The sequence below is a fragment of the Pyrgilauda ruficollis genome, unplaced genomic scaffold, assembly GCF_017590135.1.
Source record: "Pyrgilauda ruficollis isolate IOZ18807 unplaced genomic scaffold, ASM1759013v1 scaffold112, whole genome shotgun sequence".
NCBI classification, from domain to species: domain Eukaryota; kingdom Metazoa; phylum Chordata; class Aves; order Passeriformes; family Passeridae; genus Pyrgilauda; species Pyrgilauda ruficollis.
This window is the reverse complement of record NW_024509433.1, coordinates 1,115,941-1,130,851: the sequence shown is the minus strand read 5'-3', so window position 1 is coordinate 1,130,851 and position 14,911 is coordinate 1,115,941. Positions and strand designations below refer to the sequence as shown.

Genomic DNA, 14,911 nt, shown 5'->3' with positions numbered 1-14,911 from the left:
TACACATATGAGATAAAAAAACTTATAGAACCAAAGCTTCAGGATACAGTCTTTAAGGCCACTTTGTGTGCAGTGTGCTTGTATCTAACATCCAGCACATTTTGTGTGCTTGTACCTAACCTCCAGCAGTTTTTTACTGCTTCTTTGCTAAGGAGTAGCTGAGCTGTGGCAGACAGCTGTGAGTGGCTCACCTATTTCATACAAAAGTACATCAATTTAGCTTAAACTGTTCTGAAAGCTGCTTAACCTAAACATGTCAGGCTTAATCTAAATCAGCATATTGTGCATGGAAGCAGGTGCAGAGCACATCAGTCATTACTATGGTCCAGAGACAATTGTGTCCAGCACCCCTTGGGAGCAACTTACACTGCTCAGGTCACTGCTCAAATGCCTACACCTCCATCCTCTTCTTCCAGACCATTATTAGATCAAAGACACACTACTTAGGAAAAATATCTTCACTTATAATTTATCCAGGCAATAGTACTGCAGCTTGTAAACTCTGCAGTAAGTCATTCTCAGACAAAGTGTTTTACCCTTACATGTATAACATGCTAGACCCATCATCAGATATTCTTCCCAAATTCATCTTACTTACTTTTATTGAAATGTAAGGACTCTGCTTTAAGCTGACCACTATACCCCCTCTAAACTCAACAAAGACAGAAATAGACCTCTAGGTGAAACACAATGACCAAATGGATCACCTCTTTCAGAGAGTAAGGTCAGGAGCAAGGAATATCCTGACAACTTTGTAGTCACAAAAGTTTATGGGAGGTTTGCTATTGTAATTAGTGAAATAAGGTCTCTGTTCAATTTTTGCATTAATTATTCTGGTTTTGTAATAAAGGTTTAATATATTTAGCAGCAGAATTTAAGGACAGTATACTGCATTCAGAGCCATTGTTGGAGAAACACTCTTTACTGTAACTTTGACTTCTAAATGTGAAGCATTTTATTTACAAAAACTCAATTCTTCTAGAAATTAAACAACCCACTGCATTGCTTGAAATCACAGAAGCTGCAGTCACTCAACAAGGAATACTATGGAATCAGGAAAGTGCTTGGGACTGTTTACAGCCTGGTTATGAGCTATAATAAGTGCTGAACCTGCTGAATACTTTAACACCTTCTCAGTAGTGTGTTTAGAAATGACTGCTATCCCAGATGCTTGTGTAACCTGAAAATATGCAGGAGGACATGGCCATGCCTAAGATAAGCAGAGAAGAGAGAATAATGACTTGCTGCGTGTAAACACGGGCACGTAAAGACAAGACATTTTCTCAGTAACAACATTAATAAAAACAAGATCTCCAAGACAGCTTATGTCTTTCTGGGCTCACCGACAGCACATATTTTCAAGCTTTGCATCATACCATTCTCAACCAACTAAGATGAAATATTTAATATATAAAGGAATAGGTTTATTTTCCTTTACTCTTGGCTTTTACCACACACCCACAGGAGAGCACTTAGCTTAATCATAAATAAAGAGTTGCAGGAGCTCATGGAATTGAGCAACACTTGCTAACCTTTAGCTTTCTGGATGAAAAATGACCTTCAGCAATGACCCCAGTGAATAGTGCTATCTGGAATAACTCCTTCACATCAAGAAACCTATTATTTTGCTATTATTAAGTTTTAGTAGCACTGCTGGGAGAAACCATCTGTTAAAAGAGAAACAAGGTACTAACCCTTAGGTATGTGGGGACTGTTGTTTTCTGCAATCAGTTTAAGGCACTTTTCATTCATTTTGTACAATTTCCTTTCACCAGTGTCAGGAAGATCAGAATAAGAAAAGACCAAAATCCTTGTGGTGTTTATTGCACATCAACAAATAAAAGATATATTTACAGCTGCATTCACCGCTTTACTAGGCCTATTAAACAAATGTGTTGTAAGAAAGAGCTTATAAAGCAAACTTAGCAACAGTAAAAACCCCATTGTTTGACTCCCCACAGAAGCTTCAATTGCTTCACAGTATGAAGTCAGGAATCCTTTAGATGAAAATAAACACAGAAGAAGTAGAGAACAGATACATTAAGGATGTGAAGAGGAGTTAAATCTTCTTTCACTGAATGCCTATCTTCCAAGCACTGGTCCCTGGGTTTAGAGAATTATTTGGAGGGGGGGGGGGAGGGAAGAAAAAAAAAGACCCATCATCATGTCAGAGGTGTCTAGCATGGGTTGAGAATTTATGTTTATGTGTAAATATATTTTTGGGGATTTAAAAAAATAGAAATAGAAGGCAAACTGCAAATGCTGAACAAGCAAATCTCCTAAAACCTGAAATTCTTCATTACTGATGTAGTAAAAAATGCTAGCAACATGATTTCACAAGGACCATAAACAACCTTTTTTCATATCTATTCCTGCCAAATCACAGTCTGAAGAGTACTGTATATTGCCTGTCATCAAATTCTTATAAATAATGAACATCTTTTGCTCAGGCCAAAGAGATAGGAGAAGCTGTCAGTGATATTTTTGTCTTTTTCCCAGTTTTGGCTACTAGACATTTTTTGGTTGAGTTTAGTTTTTTATTTTAATTTTATTTTTCATTAATGAAATTTTTTGCCTTTAATTTTTTTCTGTATTTTGACATTAAATAGTCATAAAGATCCTTTGAATAATATTGCAATAGGTACCACAAAGCAGACAAGTCTCATGTTTCTCATAATCTTCTTTGACTAGAAAGTTTCCTTCACAATTAGCAATTTCTGATATGAAAATTCAACCAAGAATGGTAATATAATTTTCAACTGTTACATGTGTATGTCAAACTAGGCTTTGCCATTTGACCATTAGAAGGTTTCTTTTGCATTGACTTTGTAACATGCAGAAGTTTACAAAACCAGTTTTTAATCCATTCCTTGATACTGGAGGTCTGAGTACCAAGAGCCAACCAGTAGCAGGCAGGTGAGTTACAGAAGGTGCTGTGGCACTGTGCTTCCCCATGGAAAAGCAAAGGCAACACGATGGAGTGTTGCTGCTTCCTGGTACACAGAATTGGTTCTGTTCTCATGGAGTTTACGAGGGAAAAGGCTGGCACTTCCACAGGGCAAATGAAGTTTCAGTCTGAAACACAACACTGCGTTCAGGAACAAATCTTAGATCATTACATGTAACTGGAGGACTCTTGTTGACTTTTAATAAGAGCTGAGCAGATTCTGATTGACAGAAGAGGCAATAAAGCGCACCAAGTACTCTAGCAAGACAGCATAGACATGACATAAACAACTGCCAATTCTCTGCTTTCACCTGAGACTAATAAAAAGTAATTTAAATATGAGATTCAACTTTTATTTCATCAAAAATTATTTTGCAGCTACATGAGTGAACCAAGTTTTGCAGCTATTGGCTGCACACACAGGCTGGGTGTCATGCCAGGGCCAAGATGTTTGGCAGGCATCCCTGTGACAACTTTGTGGTTGCAGACCTCCTGTACATACTTGCACAGAAACTGTAAAAGGAACCTTTGACATGTCATTACATTCTGGAGGTCCTCTGAATTTCAGGTAAAATAAGAAGGAGTAGACTAGAAGAGGAACAAAGATTTGTTACTAGGATTTTACATTCACCAAGAGCAGTGCAGCTAAACAGTACATTTGGATGCTTGATTGTAACGTGCTGCAATTTACAAATCCTTTGAAGAGGTCTAGCATCAAAATGCCACAAAGAACCCCTGAGAAAAACCAGAGAAACCACTCCTTCTGTTTGTAACATTGTGTCTTAAAAAATGAAAAAAGCCCACCAAACAAAATTTATCTTAAAATACTTTTTCTTGGGTGATTTTTTTAAGTATGAAAATCATCACAGGGTAAGAAAAAACTGAATACATAATGGAACATTCCTGCTTTACATTGTTTTTAAAGGGGAAAAAATAGTCTTTTGACTGCTATAAAACAGTTTGCCAAAGGGATGCAGCATGAGTGAAAGCATATCAATTTATAGCTTAAACTGAGAAGAAAATGCTTAGAGGAAAAGCACATTGAAGTCAGCTTTCAATTGAAGTCGTTAACAAGGAGAAATCTCTCTTCCAAAATAAGAATTTGTAGCCTTGAGGTTGATCAGAAGAACCAAGATCAAGGAAAAAAATGGAATTTGTCAATGTGAGATACAAACATTGGTTTTAAAATTGCGCTCTGAGGGAATCATGATGGTTTCCTTTGTTTTAATATAAACAGTAGGCTCAGTAGATTCAGTTCCTCAAACTGAATCTTGGTGATGACAATTTAAATTTTTCACCAATTTCAAGATGGAGTTTATTTTTAAAACTCATCAAATATTGTTTCTTCAAAATTATTTAAGTCCTTTCATAAGAGGAGTTTGAAATTATGGCTAAAGTACTACACATTTTTATAATGCAATATTTTCATTCTTTTTCAACATGCTCTTTCATGTTTAATTCTGAATCCTTAACTGATTTAAATAAATGCCAAACATTAACTAACCAACACAAAACATTTTAAATAGTGTACTCAAGAGGACTTTTTTCCCCTGTAAAACAAAGATTATTATCTTTATCCCTACAGGCTATGAATTTCTTCAAGAAATGACGATTTTTGTAATTATACTGTCTGCATGCTATAATTTCATCATATTTGCCTGGCTACAAGAAGAAAACCAGGGCAGGAGTTTTAATAATATATAAACTTCCACTGTACACTTTTAGTATACTTATTGATCAAAAGTTTCTCAAAAGGCCTGACACAGATGCTCACCCTTGCACACCATCCTGTAAATCATGCAAATAGCATTAATCCTGTTTTCATTTAAGCAAAATATAACGCCTGCTTTCAGTGAAATAATGATGAGTACGATATCTGATGAAGAGTTTAAAATAGCAGATGGTGTTATCACTTTGAAAGCAGGGAGTTAGCTGCAGAGAAGCAGCAACATGCAGGATATTCTGGTCTTGCACCTTCAGATAGTTCTTTAAAGCAGGAACAGGAAAGTGATTGATGTTAGGCTGCAAACAGTCTGCTCCTTGCATCCCCGGAATGGCACTTATCACATCAGAGCTCTGCTACAGCAATACTTACAGCAGCCTTTGTCAACAAAATGCAGTTATGAAAGGAACTAGCACAAATTCTCTGCCAAAAAATTCCTGTCTCAGTGAGCAAATCTCTCTAGGATTACTTGTAAGCACTCCAGAACTTCCTAGCAGTCACCTTTTGTGATATGGATAGATAATAAACCTGAATCTTGTCCTAAATGTTGGTAGATAATCAGTTGCCTATCCAGTGGGAAGTGCAAAACTCTCCTCTCTGCCTTATAAGTGGCCTAGAGATGCTTGTACATCTTCGCCTAAGATATTTCTAAGTTGATATTGAGTTATACATGGCCTCAACAATTATAAAATATTACTCATCACATGTTTTTTCCAAAAATTTGTAATTCTGGTTATCAGCCCTTATACCCTAGCACATTTACATGTGGAGCCATAATGTAAACCATTAGTTTCCAAACCCTTGGAATTTTACTGCTCTTTAATTCAATGTAAGAAATATAAAAAACTTCAATCTGTTATATATACACACACATTTTACAGATACATTTATATGTATCTGTATTGTTTTGCAGATATATTTATATGTATATATGTTTGTGTGTGAATACATATACGATATCCTCTACTTTTTTTGTACATAGATCTCTCTGGACTATATGTAAGCAAAGAACACAAGTCAGTTCTTTATCCTGGTACAAAGTCAAGGTGATTTATATAAAGCATGAATTAACATCTTTATTGAATTTGAACTTGCTTTGGTAGGAAAACTACTATTTCCTAGTCACTCAAAGCTAGTAAAAGCTGTTAAAAATAGAAAACATTTTCATGGATGAAATTGAACTAGTCATGATTCAGCTCTGGGTTATGAGGCTAGTCATTAATTAGCCATGATTTAAGTGGCCAGTTGATTACTAATTGAAAATACTATACTTTTATGAAACATATTTGCCTACTTTAGAATTTGGAAATAACATTCTAAATATTCCCTACATTTTTGTTACTCAATGTAGTTGTTAGCCCCTGAGTAAATTTTACTGCCCTCTAGCTAGAGAATAGAGTAAGATATCATGGATAAACATGGTAAAACTCTTAGTCTTAATTACAATAAATTCTAAATTGCAAATATCAGGAATGTTAAAGTAGGTGTGTTCAAACTGCAGTTCCTGCAAATGGCAATGAAACATTTTTTCTGCTGTAACAGACCTCAGCAGCCCTCCAGGATGACTAGTCAGCCCTAAAAAATCTAAATTCTTCTACATTAAATGTTTTATATTACACATTTTACATATTAAAATCTGACTATGAACATGGAGAGCACCAGTTTTTGTCTGCAACATTTCATCTCCCCCTTCCTTAGCAGTATGTTACTATTTGAAATATTTGTGCTTGGAGAATACATTTTTTTAACCCAGATGATTTCCTTCTAAGTTCAGTGTGCTCCTTCTGCCTGCTGCTGCTTGACCCTGCTGTAGAAAGTTGCAAGCAGTTCCAACAACAGGTAAAAAGACATATTTCAATGGGTAAGGCAGGCACAGCCACTACTCAAACACACTTTTTCCAGACAAGAGAAGTGTCCAGTGCATAGCTACACAACCTGAGGTCAGGTAATGCCAAAACCCCTCAAGTTATTCAAGAGAATGTAGTGGCAAAACAGAAAACAGATCCCTCAAGATGTGCAAAGTGCTGCACATAACTGCACCAGACCCCATTGCAGCAACAGAACTGTACAGACCACTCTAAAGGCTCAACATCTCATTTTCATACTGCATTACCTTTGTTCTTTACCATAATTATGAACTAGGAAGAAAAAAACCCATCCCAAACCAATTAGAAATACAAAGAAAACCATGCATAATGCTTGAATTAGACAATTATGTCCTTCATGTGCCTTTCAGGCCCACATGTTTCCAGTGTAGCTCTGTCAGGCTTATAAAAATATATCCCTCCTGTCCTCTGGAAACTCAATCCATTTCAATCTGTAATGTAAATAGTTTCTTTTTAACACGCAGTGTGTGCTGATTTCACCTTAATTATATATTTCCCATTGCGAGAACTCAAACTGTGGGATACTGGGAAAGAATTTAACCAGCAGCCTATAAAGAATAGGGGCTGAAGCTTGGCTTCCATAAACACCTCATTAGCCAGAGTCTGTACTGTATGTAAAATGAGCTAATGACTTTTAAATGAAGTTGTCAACCCATAACCTAATAATGCGGAAATCTATTTCTCTATAATAGTAACAAGATATAACACATTTTTATCTCTACAAATCAACATGAAGCTATTGGAGTACACAGATCTTGGTTGGTCGTCTTGAAACATTGATCTTTAGTGCAATCATAACACTAATACCACGAGTGGTACTGATTGCAGCATAAATTTCCTAATGGACACAAGATGATGGTTTGAGGAAAACAACTTCAAGTTCTGGATATAAACCTATCTCAACTTACTAAAAATGAAGTTAGAACCATAAAATGACTGCTAGGTGGTTATAGGATCAATCACACCTGATAAAGAAATGGCCAGATTCCCATTTGAGTTTACTGTGAATGAAGACCATCATCTGCCTTAGCAAAAATCACCATTACAGTTTGCATTGACTTGACAGGTTTAACAGTAGTTCATGAATGCAGGACTTTCATTACACTCCCACTGAAGCAGAGTAAATGGCCATGGAGTCAAACAGAGGTTGCACAATATATCCCTTAATTGGCAGGGGGATTGTGGTATTCCTATCCATCAGGCGACCCCTCTGCAAGGGTTAGGACCTGATCTTGTTGCTGTGGGTTTGGAGACGTGTGTGCACTGCAGGTGAAGGTCTGGTTTGCTGTGAGAGCAAAAGGTTCCCATTCACTGTCAGACCACTAACTCACTTTCACTGAGCACCACCCTAAAAGTGATTTAGAGATCATTTGTGAATTTATAAAAATCAAAAAAGACTCTTAATTCTTGCAAGCGTTCTCTTGACTCTAAAGAAACAAGACTTTAAAATGGACTGATTTTAAACATCCTTCCATTAAAAAAAAAAAAAATCTGATGTTCATAACCTCATCATACCCATCACAGAAGCTTTTAACTTTCCAGTCAGCACTGGCATATCTTGCAAGGGCCTGGATCCCAATTAGCCACCAACATCTGCAGTTCCAAAGGGAGGTAGTCAGCAGGCCTGCTGACTTCCATGTTGCAGGGTCTTTGCAGTGAATTTTTTATCTGAGGCTGCAGCTACTCCACACTGAAAATTTGCACATATGGGCTTCATCCTCTGTGCCACAGCAACAACTCATAGGACAGGCTGAAGCACCTTCATACAGAGGGTGCACGACCACCTCTTTGTAACTACCCCAACCTCCCTGGTACCCACATCAGCTTTCTCTGCAGCAAATGCAATTAAGATGAGGGTCCCTCCTGCTGTTCCTGTTTGATTAGTGAGGACAGCAGTGACATTTGCTCATTGTCTTCATGCTTGGTCGCTACATTCTTTTGGCTGGGAGGGCTCAGTGGCTGTTCCCAGGGTGGCAGGCAGGTATGCCATTTCCACCCCTTGGCTGGGGATATGTGGTCAGGCACTCCCTGACTGCACGCTGCTTGTAAAATCAGCCACATTTCCTAAGGGCAAAAAATGTGACAGGGTATTGTACAAGGTGAAATATAACATGGTGATGTGTGTGACTGTGGTAGGGAATTTATGAGGACAGATCTTTCTGTGTTGTTGGATCTGAGGGAACTGCCATCAGGCAGGTAAGGTTTGGCCCTCTGTGAGAAATGGATGTTTTAAGATCTCTTTGAAGGTATCAGAGTTATGATGTGTTATGGCCAAATTACTGGCTCAGTGCTGAAAAGAGAAGTAGTATGCAGTGAAATGTACACTAGTTCCGACCGCTGGAAAGCAATTACTACTACAAGTGAGCAGAGAAGCAGTTAATAGTCACAGCACCATAGTGGGGAGCTTTGCCAAAATTTTCAGCTAAGCCAAAGTCCTGAACCAACATAATACTTGGTCTATTTGTCTCATTTACTGTGCTCTTCTCATCCCCCTTACTCCATCAGAAGCAAACAATGTCAATAACAATTATAGCCCTAGCAGTTACATCTAGAAATAAATCAATATTCAAATGCACATTTTCAACAATAAGAGATGTGAAAAGATTGTACAATCAGCATTTGGCACTCATTCCTACTGTACTCTGAAACGACAGGTTAAAAGAAAAGTGGTTTATATGTTAAAAGGGGTCATATAATTTATTTCATTCAGAGCAATTAATTTTTTACTTACAAGACAGCTTTCCATGAAAAATACTTCTTTTTCTAAAACATTTCATAGCCCTATAAAAGCAAACCCCATTTCTTATAGCTTCCGAGCAAGACTTTCAGACCAATTATCCTATTCAGCTTCTCCCTTCCTTATAATTGGTAATTTAGCTTGCTATATAAAACACAATTAAACCTTGTTAAGAGAAAAGCTGTATACACATGGAGCTCTAGATGCTGCTAATTCTTAAAACTTAGCCATTCTTAAAACAGGTATTCTAATGTACTTCACCCTGATATAGCTTAGTTATCACTTGCATAACCATTGAAGTGTTCTTGAGTAAATTGGAATTTGCTCATTCCCAACTATGTCAGCAAAAAAGCATTTTGTTTTCATCTGTGCCTAAGAGGTAATATCCAAACATTATTGATTGGCCAATCACCACTTTATCTTGCACAATTACATTTCTTTCTCCTATTGCAATGACCATCTGTCATACCTGTCTATGTATATAATCTACAAATGTATGTCCTGCTGCAGAGAACTCAAATGCTATGGCTGTGCACAGGTATTTTATATATATACAGGATTAAACCCAAATCATAGGGAAGAATTTAAATCACATGCAGTCCAGAACAGAACAGAGACATTTAAGGAGGTAAGGAAAAATGATTCAGCTTTCAGGTAACTGAAACTTAAATAATTTTAAGCAAAAAATAAAACTTATAAGTATTCTACATAAATATATCAGGAAAAATAACATTTTTCCTTTGGGTAACTCAGTTAAACAGCAAGCAGACTTACATTGGCAGGTACTCATTTTAATTATAGTGTGATGACACTTGCTAGTTTAGAAAATGAATCATATGGTTGCACAGGAATTCAGTCCTTTTGCCTTGGCTATATTTGTAGACAGATAGAATTCTAAAAGTGAAACAGACATTTAATTGTTCAAGGGTTACATGATGCACATTTATTCAGTAGTAATTTCAGGTTATCTTCTCCATTTCTTTCCCTCTTATTAAGAGACCTGACAGCCTTCTTACAGCACGGAGAGTAAGAGAGAATGGCATGCAAATCTAACACACTTTCAGGTAGAAGAATATTTCAGTAGTCTAAAATCATCACTGCAAGTATCTTAAGTCTTCCAGAATTCAGTAGACTTAATCTAGGATGCAGTTTAGCACAAGGAAACAATTCACAAGATTTCTGAACAGGAACATTTTACTCTATCAAAGGACCATAATTTAATCCTGATGCAATACATTCAGTGAAGGCAATGAACTTGCACAGTACAAAGTCTTTAAAAACCTGGCACACTGACCTACCTTTATGTGACAGACGTAACCTTGGCTGCCTCGTATCTGCTGCGTGACATCCAGCCGGTAGCTCTAGTAACAAGCCATACAGTGCCAGGATTAGAAGGTCCTGAGCAGATGCCATCCTGCCCAAGATAAATTTCTTGCTCTCTTCACTGAACTGCTGCTGTTTGTTTGTTGTTTTGCTCCAACTTCCACTTCCACTTTGCCAGTGCAGTTAGATGTGTCTCTTTGGTCAGTTTGTGGGGTGTCTCTGTGGGAAATTCAATGTTCATCAGAGCAGCACACAGCCTCAGCTAGCCATTTGTCAAGCTGCGCAAATGTCATGTAAAAATATTCCCTCCCTAGGACAATTGTTTATAAAGTGCAAGGACATTCCAAGGCGTTACTCTGCAGTGTTGTGTCTTGAGCTGTCTTTAGTAACTCTGCCAGTGGATTCAGGAAGAAGCTGTATTTTCAGTCCCTCCTGCAAGGCAATTCATTCAGAGAAGGAGGGAGGGAGGGGAAAAAAAAAAAAAACCACACGGAAAAAAGGAGAAAGCACCCTCCTCCTTGGTGCTCCTCAGAACTCAGCCCCTTGCTCTGACTTGCCAAACAGCTAGTTTTAATTCACCTTTCACCTTTGCTAATTAAAAACAAGAAGTGCCATTCCCTCCTGGAGTTGCAGGATCCACCCAGCGGGAAGCCGGGCTGTCAGGCTGCTGTATTCACTGGGAAAGTTCAGGGAGGGTTTAGGCAATGTACAGTCCTAGCTGCTTCTAGGAAGCGTTTTAATCCACGTGCCGTGCACTGATTCCTCAATTGCTTTGTGGTTTCGTGTTGTAAAACGCCAGGAGAAGGGTCAGAATTCCTCCTGTCCCTCCCTTTCAAAAAGTCATTTCAGCTTTTGTTCCCAGCTCAGTTTTAGAGGAGGATCAACCCTTGCATTAACTATTTAAGTACGTTATCACTTAGTGTCGTTAAACAGCATGCTTAAGTGGATCAGGTTTTGTAAAAAGAGTATAGCTGTATTTCCTCACTTTAAAGAAAAAGGATCTGCTTTTTACATTTTTTTCCCCCTTGTATGCTTTTACACAGTGGCATCTCCCCTTTACATTTTAAATGTCTCTGAGTCTGGAACCTGAGGTCATCTATATATGTCAGTAAAATTATTTATCTGTAGATGCCTGTAGGATTGGGCAGTATTTAAAAAAATATTAAAGCCTGATCAACGCACTGTGATGATTAAAAGCATCAGATTTAGAAGTGTCAAGCAGCTACCTCTTACACTGCTAACAAGTACCAGAAAACTTCATCTCTTTTTTCGCATTTGTAACTTAAAATATACCCATGGCAAGAACTAGGTTTTTATACATCAAAACTACAGATGTCTGGAATACATTAATTAAGGAATAAAGTTCTATGTAATTAAGATCTCATGCATATAATCATTTAGGATTATGCAAGGTGCATTTTAGACATTAACAATTGCACCATTTTAATAGGATGAAGCATTAAAGTCATGTAAAGTCTTTATAATTTTCATTGTTTTTTACAGAAAAAGAAACACAAAGAAAGGAAAATGAAAACTAATATATGCATTTGACAATAATGCACTCGAAAAAAAAAAAACTGGTAGTCAACCAGAGATAATAATATCTGGAGAGAAAGATTTAATAAGACATGTCTGTATGCCAGCAAACTGAAAAGAACCCAGAACAATAATATAATGAAATGCTAATAAATGTAATAGCAGGATACATAGATGGGAGAGGACAGATCCGTTCAAGAAGAATAAAATACATGAACTACTAGGACAGAGAAAAAAAATGCAGCTGTGGTGAAAGGACAGAAGTAAATCATCAGAGTGCCCAAGGACTCCTGGAGGCTGCTGTATAATCAGGAGCGGGGAGCAGGTCATGTCTACCTGTTAGTTCTCCAGGAGCAGGTCATGTACACATACCTGGGCTTGCTTTGAACCAGCTGGAAGCTGTGCCAGCAGCAGCTGAACCTCGGGAGCACCAGCTAAATCACACGGCTATTTGCTCCAATTCTTGCACACAATTGCTGGTTGCAGTGGATTTTATGCTGATGTGCCAGCTGTCTGGGAATAGCTCAGCATGAGTACTTGAGATACTGTCAGTGGAGAAGGCAATGCAGGCTCTGCCTGCAAGCACAGACCTCAGCAGGGATGAGTTTGTATCCACCTGATGGGATTGTTATTACTGGCACCTTTCTGTGCTACTGAGGCATACAGGTGTTCTGCCTTTGGCCATTAAGATCTGCTGTAAAGCAGCATGATCTGGTCCCTGTCAAGGTTAGTGAAGGCTCCCCTTTGATTGTGACACTGTGAGCTCTTATTGAAATATTTGCATTTTTCCTAAAAGAAAACCGAAACCATCTCACAAACACACAATTAAGATATTTCTCAAAGACTCATTCTCTGTCATCATAAGCTTACAAAATGTAAACAGTTCTGATTCTGTGGTAGTCCAAATGGATTTTTTTTCTTTGAAAGATCTTGTTGTGGAAAATTCAATACTTTTTCTTATTTATGATATGTACTTTCAAAAAGTACACAAAAATCCAAATGTGAGCTCACACTATGAAAGCTAAAACCATATTCAGTGAATAAAGCAAATATTAGTGCAGTATCTCAAATCTTGTCTCTCTCTAGAATTCCTCTCCAAGCTGCTATATGGTGTTATTTATTACTTTTCCTGGGCTTCAGCTGGCATATGAGATGCTTAACAGACTGAATAGGTACACTTTGGTTATCCTGAGATGGAACCAAAAAGGTTACTGTGGCGAATCCAAAACAATTTCCCCAACATTCAAGTTCTGTTTTCATTTTCCAACAGGGGAAAGGGAGCTGGAGAGGGAGCACAAGTGTGCTGCTAGAAGCTGTGGGCCTTGTTTTGTATTTAGATAAGATGCAGGGTGCAGCAGGTCTACTCAAACAAATACACGCATACAAATAAGGGCAATTCCCCCACCAACCTGAGCTTGCATGCACTCACTTGCATTTCTACCCCCACATATCACAGCCATTACACAACTCCTTGGCTCTCTACAAACACAACGTGACCCAGGGCTGGAGCTCCAGAGGAGTCAGAAATACCCAAACAAGCTGATTTTCATATTTGTGCCCAAGGACAAAGCTTTTTTGTCTGAAATCTGATTCTCAAGCAGGGTGGGCTGCGTGGGTGCCTCAGGCTCCTTCCCTGCCTGCTGAGGGAAGGGCTGGGGCAGAGGCAGAAGCTGGAGCTGCTGCTCAATGTTCAGGCTTTGGCTGTCAGCAAGAAATCTGGGAATGGCTGCTGGGCATGGGGAAAGATGCCTGCACTCAAAGTAACCTAACAATAGAAAAGGAAAATTCACACACAGGTACATGAAGAAGATAGATTTTTTTTTTCCCCCCTAAATTTGTGTTTTCACAGGGTGAATCCTTTATTTATAATTCACAGATTGCTGTGTGAGGATTGCAAGCCCTTACAACCTTACACAACAAGTTTTGCGGCAAAGCAAGGGGTGGAAAGGTACACATAATTTCAACCCAAGAGAAATGTGTGGCCTCAGGCTAGGCAGTCAAGCTCTATACCTCAGCATCTTTTCAATTTAAAAGGTACACAGTCCTGCCCCAAGGGGTTAGACTTTTTCCTATACAGTTTTAAATAGTAAGTGGAAGGATGGCAACACAGATGTTCAAATATTAGGATTCAGTCTTAGATCAGTACAAACACGAGGCCCCAAGGCTATGGAGCCCTCATGTAGTACAGTACAAGGGTCTCTGAAGAGTAAACAAGGTGGGTTTACTCCTTATTTTCTGTTTAATAAGGCAAATACAACACATCTCTGTCAAACCTGAGTTTGTTTCAGTAGTATAATTGCCATTTAAGTAAATGCTGACAGACAAGTTAAAAAAATGCCCGAAAACATGCCTGTAAGTATTTGAAAATTCAAATGCAAACCCTATATTTGATTGCCAGTGTAGAATCCCTATAATTACACTATGCTAAAGAGGAAGATGAAGAGCTTTTTTAAAAGGGAGAAAAAAAGGTTGCTGTGTACATATGCAGTCTTTATGTACAGTAAAAGAGTCCATTAAAAGAACTACAAATTAATTGTGAGTTGCTATGTGAAGTCTGTGAACCATAGTTTGATTTGCTACAGCTGCTGCAGATCCAGAGCAATCATAATGAAATTGTTCAGCCTGTAAATCTAAGAACTCTAACACAAAATACTTCTGACATATTGTGTGAACTGGTTTAAGTTTAACTGATAGAGTGAAATGTAAACGCAGGAGCATGACATAAAGAAGTAGATCTGCAGCTACTAGTACTACTAACA

The 14,911-nt window shown here is 38.0% G+C and overlaps 1 protein-coding gene across 1 annotated transcript in view; it reads right to left on the bottom strand.

The window, feature by feature from the left end:
- SEMA3E (semaphorin 3E) overlaps positions 1 to 10,873 on the bottom strand; it is a 125,972-nt gene extending 115,099 nt beyond the window's left edge. Inside the window, exon 1 of the mRNA XM_041477691.1 lies at positions 10,592 to 10,873. Within this exon, the coding sequence (XP_041333625.1) occupies positions 10,592 to 10,706 (115 nt within the window). The 5' untranslated portion in view covers positions 10,707 to 10,873. The remainder of the gene's footprint in view (positions 1 to 10,591) is intronic.
- Positions 10,874 to 14,911: the final 4,038 nt, after the last annotated feature.